Source organism: Centruroides sculpturatus, unplaced genomic scaffold (assembly GCF_000671375.1).
Source record: "Centruroides sculpturatus isolate CEXI.00-Female unplaced genomic scaffold, Cexi_2.0 scaffold1134, whole genome shotgun sequence".
NCBI lineage: Eukaryota > Metazoa > Arthropoda > Arachnida > Scorpiones > Buthidae > Centruroides > Centruroides sculpturatus.
In genome coordinates this window covers 139,150-151,431 of record NW_019385510.1, presented here as the reverse complement: position 1 = coordinate 151,431, position 12,282 = coordinate 139,150, and the positions used below count along the sequence as shown (strand labels likewise).

General features: G+C 22.4%; 1 protein-coding gene across 1 annotated transcript in view; it reads left to right on the top strand.

Moving 5' to 3' along the window:
* The window catches only part of LOC111639670, a 128,467-nt gene that overhangs the window by 67,116 nt on the left and 49,069 nt on the right, over window positions 1–12,282 (top strand). Inside the window, 5 exon segments of the mRNA XM_023385583.1 lie at window positions 101–225; window positions 9,238–9,371; window positions 11,027–11,100; window positions 11,687–11,800; window positions 11,899–12,050. Of these exon segments, the coding sequence (XP_023241351.1) occupies window positions 101–225; window positions 9,238–9,371; window positions 11,027–11,100; window positions 11,687–11,800; window positions 11,899–12,050 (599 nt within the window).

Below are 12,282 nucleotides of genomic sequence, written 5' to 3'. Positions count from 1 at the left end.
TAATTATAATTTAGTATATATATATATTTATCAAGAACTTTATTTTAACAAATTTTATTTAATACCTACAAATAACTTAAATTTTTTACTATGTTTTTAGTCAGTCTTCAAGGTTATAGAACTCAATACAGTGTACAGAAGTTTACAGGATTTATGATCGTTGTGGAACCATCTAAAGTCGAAAATGATGCAAATGAAGATCCAAAATTTACAGGATCGTTCCAGGTACGTATATTTACTAAATGAATAATTAAATATTTTTAAAACATTAATAAAAAATATATTTTTATTAAAAATTTATCATAACATAGCATGTTCGTTTTATTAGAATATTATACACATTTACGTCAACTTGAAGCAATTCAGTATTTACATCACTTTCTCATTATAAAAATGCAAAATTTATGTCGAATTGACTTAATAAAAGTATATATTATTGTAACAATACAAATTCATTTCATATTTTAAAGATTATGTACTGTAATTTAGAATAATTGTCTATATTCTCTTAATTATTAATTAAATGAAGGAATTTTAATTAAGTTTTGTAAAATGACAAAATAATTACAAATTGTTTGGAATTATTAAGCTGTAAATGCCAAGAATAATTTGAACAAAGGGAGAATTCTATTAAATGTTGCGCTATTTCGATGAATTTACGCGATAATGTAGCATATAAAGTGATGCGATTTCTGTATTTATTTCTGAGAAATTTAAGCAAATAACTTTAATATTATTCTAGATATTGTTGAAATTAGTTCTGAAGGTTATTTTAATAGATTTTCAATTAGGAAATAATATTTTGCTGCTGCTACTCTTGGAAATTGAGTGTTCATACAATCGAATTGAGATGATGGATATATCCTCTAAGAAATAAGAATTTTATGCAATTTAAATAATAAAAAATATATAAATATATATTAATGATTTATTTTTTAGATTATATTATATTTTTATATAAGTTTTTTGATAAAATACTAGTTTATATCATTAAAGTAATTGGTTAAAATTAGTATTTGTAATAATCGAAATTGTCGAATAACATTTTAAAGTGCGCATATTTTCTTCGAAAAATGCATTTTTGGTATGTAATATATATACTGTATACTTCATACATACTTTCATATAAACATTAATAAATAATTTAAAACCAAAAATGTTTTAGTTTTACAGTAAAACTATATTTTTTACTCAATTTTTGTAAAAATTTATATTAAACGTCATGTACAGTACGTAATATATATATTTGTGTGTGTGCTTGTGGGTTTAGATAAAAGAGGTCCAGCAGAACGCTTTTTAACAGCTATATATGGGTATTCACACAGATTAGAATGTCCTTTCTATCTAAGTTATGTTTGTTGTCCTCTGAGTCAAGAGTTCTGCTTGACCACAGACATAGTCTCCAAAATTTAATCTTTTGTGGTAAATAAAATGACACTAAAATGTTGTAAATTAGCTTCTTTGATAAAAAAAAAATCTGTTATTGATTTTATTCATACATTTTTGTCTTTCAGTTGAGTCTACGCTCCGTAAATTTGATTAATCTGGCCCTATCTCATTTTCCTTAGGTCTTGTATCTACGTGGATATACATTTGCCTGTTTGTATAGTGTTTGATTGACGTAATATAAATCTAGAGAAATACTTATTACGTCAAGTAACCTTTAAAATATGTGTGTATATATATTTGATGTATTGTATATTACGTAGCTTAAGATGTCGTCTCTTCAATCTCTCAAGATATATTTATAAAATTCACTAGATATATTAAATTTATATGAATTTAATAAAATTTCTAAGAATAAAAATAATAAATAAATATTATTTTCATTTTTTCAAAAATAGTATATATATTATTCATTATTTTCATACTTACTCTTTCTCTTTTATGTTATTCATCATATTACAACTATTAATTTAAAGAAGATGCTATAAAATATTTTATCTCAATTTTAATTTTTTATATTCATCACTAAAAATTATTAGAAATTTTCGTTAAAAATTAAAGAAAATTGCAGTTTATATGCACAAGATAGATGAAAGTAGTTAAGCAGAAAGTAAAGAAATCTAAAATAGTTCTACGTTCTAAAATATTTATAAGCTTAAATTCTCCTTAACATTTGTAAATATTTTACTTAACTCGGAAATTACATTCTGGATAATTTAAAGATTTAACAAAAGTTTAATTTTTTTTTAATTTATAAAATATATATTTTAAATTTCTATTGTGGATATTTTATATATTTTATTTTTGTAAGGAGGTAGATAAAAAATAAATGGATCATTTTCTTTCTGGTTTTTAGCAATTCCCAATACTCTTATCACTTGACAAAAATGTTATTTTTTGCTTTTTTTTCCTTTTTTTGGGCGGGTTTAGAATTCAAGTTTTTCTGTAAAATGATAAGCTAATCAAATTTTCTTTGCAATGTATAGAGCATTGCCAAGAGCAAAAGGATTTTAACTAAGAGTATTTTTACCAAGAAAAAATTAGCCAAGAGCAATTAATAAGAATATTTCTTATCAATCAGTTCCGGATTTAAACAGAAGTTAACCCAACTTTACGTTTTAAAATTTATTATTTTTTGGAAGAGAAAGCCCTCTTATATATTATAGTGTAGAGTTTTTACATGCTTGATAGAAATATTATTTTTTCCCTTATTATAAGGTTTAGAATTAAGGCTTTTTCTATGTAATGATAAACTAATCAAAATTTATTTGCACTTTGCACTGTAAAATCTGTATAAAAATATTTTTTAATATATTTTCTTACTATTGTGATCTTATTAATTATTTCAATTTTTTAATAATATCTAGTAACTAATTGACATTTAAAAAACTAATAATTTTGAACGCTTTTTAACGTGCAAAAGTTCGATTTTAATATCTCTAATACGTATAAAACGTGTAAAAAATATTTTTATTAATTTTTCTATCAAAATAAACTGTATTTTTATTAATACAGTTTATTTTGATAGAAAACAAAAATTTAATTCAAAACTTACTAAAAAATTATCATTTTATTATTTTTAAAAAATTTATTTGGCTCTTTCTATAATTGTTTCCTTCATAATTTTATTTGGAGTTCGTATACTACAGGTTGAAAAGTATTGAATTAGCTAAGTTACTTTTTATAAAAATGTTTTAAAAAATATAATTACAGTAATTATAAACATTTAAGTACAAAAATTATTTCTATTTTGAAAAGCGAAAGTAGTAACACTGAAATTATTATTAGAAATGATTTTATTGTAAGTAATTAATTATTAAAAGATGGAAGATCAAATATAAGTTTATCAAGTAAATTAATATACAAGATTAAATTATAAAATAAATAATAAATTTATATTTGAATAATGACGTGATAAAATTTAAGAAAAATATTAAACGATTGTTATATTATATAAGTTTATAAGAATTTATTAAATATCAAAATATATTTTTATTTACTTATTTTAATTATAGCAAACTATATTAATAATAAAAGAAAAGAAATGCAAAGGAAAATTAGGATTTAAATAATATAAGTAAATGTTTTTATACTAAAACAATAAATTCCAAATTCTTATTTAAAAAAATAATTTTTTAAGTAAAATATTAAATTACAATTAAGAGAAATAACTGTAAAAATTATTGTGTAAAATGCAACAAAAATATTTAATTTTTTATTTTATAAAAAAGCGCATTGTTTTCCCTTAAAATACAAAATATTATGTAGCACATCAATTGATTAATTGCTATTATGATAATGTTCTAATACATAGATGCTACATTATGAATACTTGCATCAATAGCATATACTTATGACACAGCTGTTCGATTCATATCATAGCTTCCTCATCGTTTTCATTACCATTATTGAAGCTGTGAGATTGTTACTAATGATTTGATTCTTGCATTCTCCATAACAAAATATATACATTACTATTTTCATTACTCAACGTTAATCATAATCAGTCGTGTTAATGATGACGATACAGTATCAGTCTTGTTGATAATGAATAACATTGATTGATGTTAAGAATGATAATCTATTTGTTTTGTCAATGAGAATGCAGCGATTGAATCATCATTAACAACTTTGCAGCCTTCGTGATGATGGCGATAATAATGATGATTCAACTATTGTATTCAACTAATGGAACTGAATATTGTGAAATGTATTAATAATGCAACTATTTCTAATGTAGCATCTACAATTATTTGAAATTATAGCATCTATTTTTTAATAGTGGTATCTCTTGAATTACTGTCATTTCTAATGATGCATAACAGCAAACTTTCATATAATATTTCATATTGCGACATGAACCACTCTGGTTCTCAACCATTCAATTATTATATTCTCATTAATAAAACAACAGCATTAGCTTGATGCTGATGCTGCACCATCACCTATTAACTTCGTTAATGGTGATACTGCGTTAACGGTTCACGTCAACGTTAAAATTCGCGTCAAGTGGCATGGCCAATTAGTTAATGCAGTAGAAATTTATAATTAACATCAAATTCCAAGTTAAACGTTTAAAAAGTTCATCAGAACAATTTCTCTTGTTAAATTTGGGGTAATTTTACCTTTGTATTAAAAAAAACAATGACAATTGGAAATAAAATTACATAGACTTAGTATTAAACAAGTATTTACAATAATTACAGTGAAATGCTCAACATTAAATTTGAAATATTAATATTAATTTCTAGTTCAGTCTAGGGATTTTGAATAAGAGATTTACATTAATTTATTGAGAATTAAATATTAATACTGTTATAAATTTATAGAACATTAATAATGGATTACATCAGTTTCGAGATAATAAACAAGTATATATTGAAAATATCAAATGATTAAAGACTTCACATGATGAGTATAATAATATACATATATATTTACATATATATAAGATGCAATCAATATTCGTTATATGTTATTAATGTGATAATAAGGTGTATATATAGCATTGGATTCATTGATTTATCGTTGAGCTGAATCTAAAAGAAAAACATCGGATGAATTTTTAGTCGTTCTTATATAAAGCAAGCTTTTAAAAATAAATATAATCCCTTTCTTTGATTGGGTAATTTCAAAATATATACAAATTGACGTAATAATTGATTATGTCTAACTGATCGAATCTGTTAAATTTCTCTGTATTTGAGACGAAGACCTTATTACGAATAATGTTAGCAACTAAATCAATGATTTTTAGATTTCGTATGAAAATTCGGGTGTTTATATTAACGACACAATAAAATTGATTAGTAAATATTTAAATTCAAAAAGTTTGATTTTACTCCTTAATAAATTCTAATAATTTCATTTCTAACAGTTGTAATTATTATAAATACTTTTAAATATTCATGACACAAACGAATGTATTAATTAAATAAACACGTTTCGTTTATACGTATAAACAAAAACATGAAAATAAACTAAATAAAAATAGACGATGTGGTCCAAAAGTTAGTTAACCATTATAAATAATTGATTACTGTCTTATTCAAGTACTTAAATTAATTTTTTTTATCAATTTCGTAGAAATAAAGTTTTTAACAGAGTTTATGATTCGTATTCGCAAGTATACTTGGAATATAAACGGTTAACTGACTTTTGGGACGCCCTGTAAATATTATGGAATATTATCGTCAAATTTTATTTTAAAATGTTTTTTTATTCAGGAATTAATTAATATTTTATAATAGAATTTGAAATCAAAAATAAGAATAATAGATTTAAATGCTGTCCTTCAGATACTATCAAAGAAAATTATATGACAAGTTAATCAAAATGGAAAAATTTATGAGATAAGAAACATAAAAATTCTGAGGATTTCATAAAAAACTCAAATAAATCAAACTATTTATTGTAAAATACAAGAATATAAATATTTTGATAAAATTTTTAAAATAAATTTAACTGAATTTAAAATTAAATTTCACGAATTCTTTACAAACTTATGAAGTTATTTGGTATTATTAATAAAATAAAATAATAATTTTCACACCAAATTTGAGAGTAAATTAAACTTTATTATTATATTTACTTAGAAATATAACTTAAATTTTATTGATTATTATTTTTATCCATTGAATAGGAAGTGAAATTCGAGTCATATCTTTTACCTCTTCCTTCAATAAGCAGTGAAAAGAGAGTTATATAATGTAATATCTGATATTTTCTTTTTTATTTTTTACTCTTTCTTAAATGCATTTTTTAAGAAAACGGTAGAAAAATGATTGAATTTCACTCTTTCTTTCTATCTTTCTGAAATCTATTCGCTTGGGTCTTAATCGGAAACGGATTTCATGAACAGAATAATCAAAGAGATTGAAGAAGTTGGAACTTTGTACAAAGTCAATATATAGGTTAAACATTATTGACGTTCTCTTTCTCAGCAATCTGAGCCAAAGAAAGAAACTTTTATCAAATTAATTATATCAGTTTTATAAACAAAAAATTATATATATATATATATATATATAACGTAATTAATCAAAGTAATTAAAGGTAAACAGTCAATATACAGTAGTCTTTTGTTAATTTCTTATATTCTCTATATATACTCTGTTTTAGAAAATATACCACAAGCATTTTCTCTATTATATAGTAAAATAGAGAAGTCATTATGATCCATCAAGTTTGGATTATTAGTTTGACTAATTCCAATTTTTTTTCAAAGAAATGACTAAGCTACCACTTACAGTCTAGGCGATAGCTTAACCATTTCTTGAAAAAAATATTGGAATTGGTCAAATTAATAGTCCAAATTTGTTTTGCCATAATGGTCTCCTATCTTACATTTCCTGTATTATAAAAGAGATTATACTATAGATATATTCTCTATTCTCTCTACAATAGATTATCTCTCATATATTAGATGGTAATCTTTAGAATACTCCCTATAATATTAATGTGTAATCAAATACTTTATATTCATAAATTTTCTATTACTTTATGTAGTAATGTGGAGTACACTCTATATTAATTATTTATATTCCTTATATGTAAAGAGTACTTTATAGATGTCAGTTCTCTATTCTCTCTACAATAGATTATCTCTCATATATTAGATGGTAATCTTTAGAATACTCCCTATAATATTAATGTGTAATCAAATACTTTATATTCATAAATTTTCTATTACTTTATGTAGTAATGTGGAGTACACTCTATATTAATTATTTATATTCCTTATATGTAAAGAGTACTTTATAGATGTCAGTTCTCTGTTTTAAAAAGAGGAATGTAGCATGTTTCTCTCTATATATTATATATATTCTCTTTATTTTATTTATTATAGCACTGAACTCTATAGAGTACTCACTATAATTTTTCATCCTTTATAGCATTCTATAAAGAAATATTGAGTATTCCCTGTATTATATAAACATAAAAATTAACATACTTTGTGGCTTTACAAATAAAATATTATATAGAATATTAATGAAAAATTTTCTAATTAATTCGCAATTTCATTTTATTTTTTTAAAAATTATTCAAATAATAAATTAAAGAAATAAATTATATTAAAATTAAGCTAGTTAACATTAAATTTGTTATATTATATTATACTTTAGTATAAAAAACATGAAATTTTAAAGTATTTTTAGAATTTTTTTTTAGCAATTTTAACTTAATTTGTAAATATCAAATTTTAATTCTCGATAAAACTGGTATTTTTTAAAATAAAATGATCATTTATTAGATCTTTATTCAAATTTTAATTATTTAAAATGATAAATGATAAAATTAAAAGTTTTTTATCGATCGATTCGATAATTCTAAGAAAAATCAAGTTAGATAATATCAGTTTTTTTGCAAAAATTTTCCACTTTATTCATCTTTTGAGTTTGATTTAATGAGTTTTTTTTAATATTCGTGAAACAATGAGTTGACGTTCTTTGTTGCTTAATTGTCCCCCTTTCTCTGTTATTTTTTTACAAGGAATTGCCGTTGTTTTATTGTATTTATTTTTTAAATAAATTATTCAAAAACTGCCATTGAAACTAATAAAAAAGTTTAATCAATATTCATGAATTTTTGAACTTTTTTGAGTTTTTTTTTTTTTTTATAAGACATTAGCAGGAATTTGTCTTGACTCACTTATTGTACTCGCTTATTTTGACACAAACGTTGACTCGCTTATTGCATCATTTATTTTACTTATTCTTTGAGTTAAAAAAAATATATTTGCAAGAATTTATCATGATATTTTATAAGACAAACATTAAAAGTTAACTTGAAAATTAAAATAAACTTAAGTTGCTTTAATACGAGAATGTCAAAAGCAATTTTTTTGAATTTTTTCATTTTCTAAATTTATCTTTTACAGTTTTCTTTTAAATTTGTTTTTTGAAAATATGATATAAGAATTAAGTCATATAAAATTGAGTTTTACCAGACTATATCTAATTAAATTATTTTGTAAAGTAGAAGAAAATGTCAGCCGATCCGCTCCATTGAGCAATTTAATTTATTTTAAATTTATATACGGATAAACTTTAAAAAATAGAAAATTCCTCAATATTTTCAAACAAATTAATAGAAACAAAGCAATATTAAAATATTTTATTGTATAGTGATATGTAATTATACATAATGGGTCAAGATGACTTGCGAGTTAAATGGAACGTATCTTTCATATAAGTGCTTCGTGTGTACTTTGAATGGATATAAATGGCAAATAACTAAAAATTACTTCAAGAAATAAATATAAAATGATTTATTTACAAATTCCAAATTATATTTGCTTGGTAATTGTTTTGTCTTATAAGATTATGTATATGAAAGAGAATGATCAACAAGATAAATCAAAACCGATATAATACACCAAGTAAAATTCAAGTTTTTATTATTAATTTAATTATTCATATATAATTTTTACATTTTATATAGAAAATTGTACAAATTTAACGTAGCTCGAGTTAAAAAAAAAAGGCTAAATGATACACGAAAAGTTATTGTGACATCTTCGTTGAATTATCTTAGTGTCCTTTTAGTAACGCCTTTAAATATCTATTAGAATCGTTTTTGAATCTTTATACTGTAATATTTTTGCATCCTCACAGAATCTTTTTGAATCTTCTTATAATTTTTTTGTTTTTTGAATTTTCATATCAGCCTTAAATCTTCATTGCATCTTCATTAAAATTTTATAGTATATTCTTCATATCCTTATAGCATTAAAGTTTTATTGAATCCTCATTGGATTAACAATAATTAATCTCATATTTTTTATTTCAGTTACTGGGCGATGCTCTTTCGAAAATTTCGGAAGATTGTCCAAACGCGGTCGTTCACACTTCATCCATTCCTAAATCCGAAATTCAAGTTTTATGGGCGGCACCAATGGCAGGAACCGGATGCATAGTGTTTAGGTGAGATTAAATTTCTGAATGCTACTAATTATATTATTTTCCATAAAATTTAATAATCATTTCAGCACTAACCTTAATGTTAATGTTAAATTAATCACCAATGCGCATTATTTGTGTCATTGGTGATTAATTTAATGTCAAAAATCGAAAAATTAATTCTTCTCGTGTACATAATTTTCAAAGGAATTTAGTTACTGAACAATTTGTTATAAAATTTAAATTTTAATCGAAATTTTTTGAATTCCTGTAGAAAATTCTTTTTATTTAATTATCAAAAAAACTTCATCGCCAGAAAGACAATCAAAGAAATTTATTCAAAAATACAAAATTTGAGGAGTTAAACAATGTTGAACCTTATTTTTTTAGGCTAAAAATCGAATATTTTGGGTTTTAGTTAAAAGTTTTTATTTAATTATCGAAAGAATTTTTTGTCTTCAATATGAAGATATTTATAGAAAATCACTCAAAAACAATGTTTCAATATAAGATAGAGTACTAATTTTGTTTTAACATTTTAAAGCGAAAAATATAATTTTTTTCAACTTTAAAAGTTTCTTCGATTATTAAATATCTATGAACTGAACAAAAATTAAATTTAAATAATTTTAATATATCTTCTCAACCTTTTTTTTCTAAACAGTAGTAATAATATTATTTACTCCACTCTGCAAGGATTCGCAATCTACCAATTGAAGGATAACAATTTTGATGTTATTACTTGATAAAATCATTAATCATTAATTAAAATTATTCATTAATTTTATTAATTATGTTAATTTAAATAAATATCGAATTAAAATTCCAATTTATTTTATATAAATTATTATTAAATTATGTTTAAAAATCACTTTTAAAACATAAAAAATAGCACAATTCTTTCTCATTAATAATAATAATAAACGAGTATCGTTAAATTAATTCTTTGGATGCACTTATGATAATGATTTTTGCTCCAAGGCTCGTTTACTCTTTCATTCATCATCAAAATTACAGCATAAATCATATCAAATATTTTACTTTTTACATTAAAAATTTTTTTAAAAATTCAAATTTCTGAACTTTTTATTCGAAAAAATTTAATAAAATGTTATAAAATGTATTAAAAAATTATAAACTGTCCCCATCTGTCGAGAAAATTTAAAAGTAATTTTAAAGAATTTACATTAAAAAATTTCTGAATTTTTTTCTGGGGATGTTTTAGAGCCATGAATATTTTTAAAAGAATTATTAACGTCTAAATATTGACTTTTTAAATTTAAATTTTATCTTAAAATTAAACCAAATTTATTTATTAAATTTAATGAAATTTATGAAATTTTTCAAGATTTTATGACATTTTTTAATGAATGTTTTTAGAGCAGTTATTTTCGTTAAATCTCCAGAGCTACAATATACTCGTATAGAAATTAAATTTTATATAAAATATATAATAAAATTATTACCAATAATTAAACTGTAATAAAATCTGTGAAGATTTTTTGAATTTTTTAGATTTTAAAGAAATTTGTAATTAATTTTTACAGTAACTGTCATTTGAGCATCGAAAACTGGTATATATAAAATCAAATAAATTTATTGATTAAATTTTAATAAAAGATTTGGAAATTATTTTGAAATTTTTTACATTTTGTAACATTCTTAATGATAAATTTTAGAGCAACTGTCATTGAACATCGGGAATTATGGTATATGGATGATGGAGGTTTATCAAAAGAATTATGCGAAGAAGGTAAATATATAAATAATTTTATAATTAATAAATAAATAAAATTATAAAAAAAAAGTAAATAAATAACTTTGATTTTTTTGTAGATTTTATTTAAAAGTGTTTAATATAAAAAATAAATTTGTAAACCATTTTTATTTATTTCACTTCACTAATTTACTGTACATTTGAAAGTAAAAAGATTAGAATAAAAATGTTTAAATAATTTAATTGAATTTTTTTTTATTTGCGTGCGAATTCTTGAGAAGAAATAAAATAAACTTTTAGAAAAATTTAAACGAAAAAAGATAATAATCAAAACGTTTAATTGTAAAGAAATTTTCCACGCAATAATTTAAATGAATAAAATTAAAATAATTAAATTAATATTCTTTAAAAAAATCAATATTTTAAATAGAAAACTTTAATAAATATTATCGCATTAATTAAATACATTTATAGTATGAATTTTATTTAATTTCATCCATTTTTTCGTAATTTTTTAATGGTTTCAACTGGATTTTTTTAAAGAAATGTTTAAGAATATTTGTTTTTTTAATAAAATCATTTATTTAGAAATTATATTTTTTCAAATATTTGCTTCGCACAGAAACGGAACAACCAGAAATTATTGAAGAATGTTGCGCTTGTGATGAAGCCAAGTATGAAGTAACCTTTGAAGGTCTATGGTCAAAGTTTACACATCCCAAAGACTTCCCAACAAGTAAATAGTGAGAAAGATCCCATATTTTCAATTTTTAAGACAATACATAGCTTAATTCTCAATGATTCAACAACAATAATAGATTTATGATTGTGTAGATGAATGGCTTACCCATTTCTCTGATATTGTCGGTGCATCTCATACCTCCGATTTCCGTTTATGGGAACAGGGAAATTATGCTTCTGAAGGTGTGCGTCAAGTTGCAGAATGGGGTGCAACTAAAAAGTTAGAATCTGAACTCAATGCGGAGGTTTGTATGCATTAATCATATATAATTTTAATTAATCATACGTCGGATTTACGCATATGATAGATAAGCCCTGTCTTAGTAACCTCATCTTAAATGATATTGTTTTTCAGTCTACAATAATTTTTGAGGTTAACTTTTCAGTCCTTTGACTTACAAATCATAATATACTTTCCGGCCCTGACATTAAGCTATTGTACTAGCATCAGTTTATTTCTAAAAACGTTAATTTAAG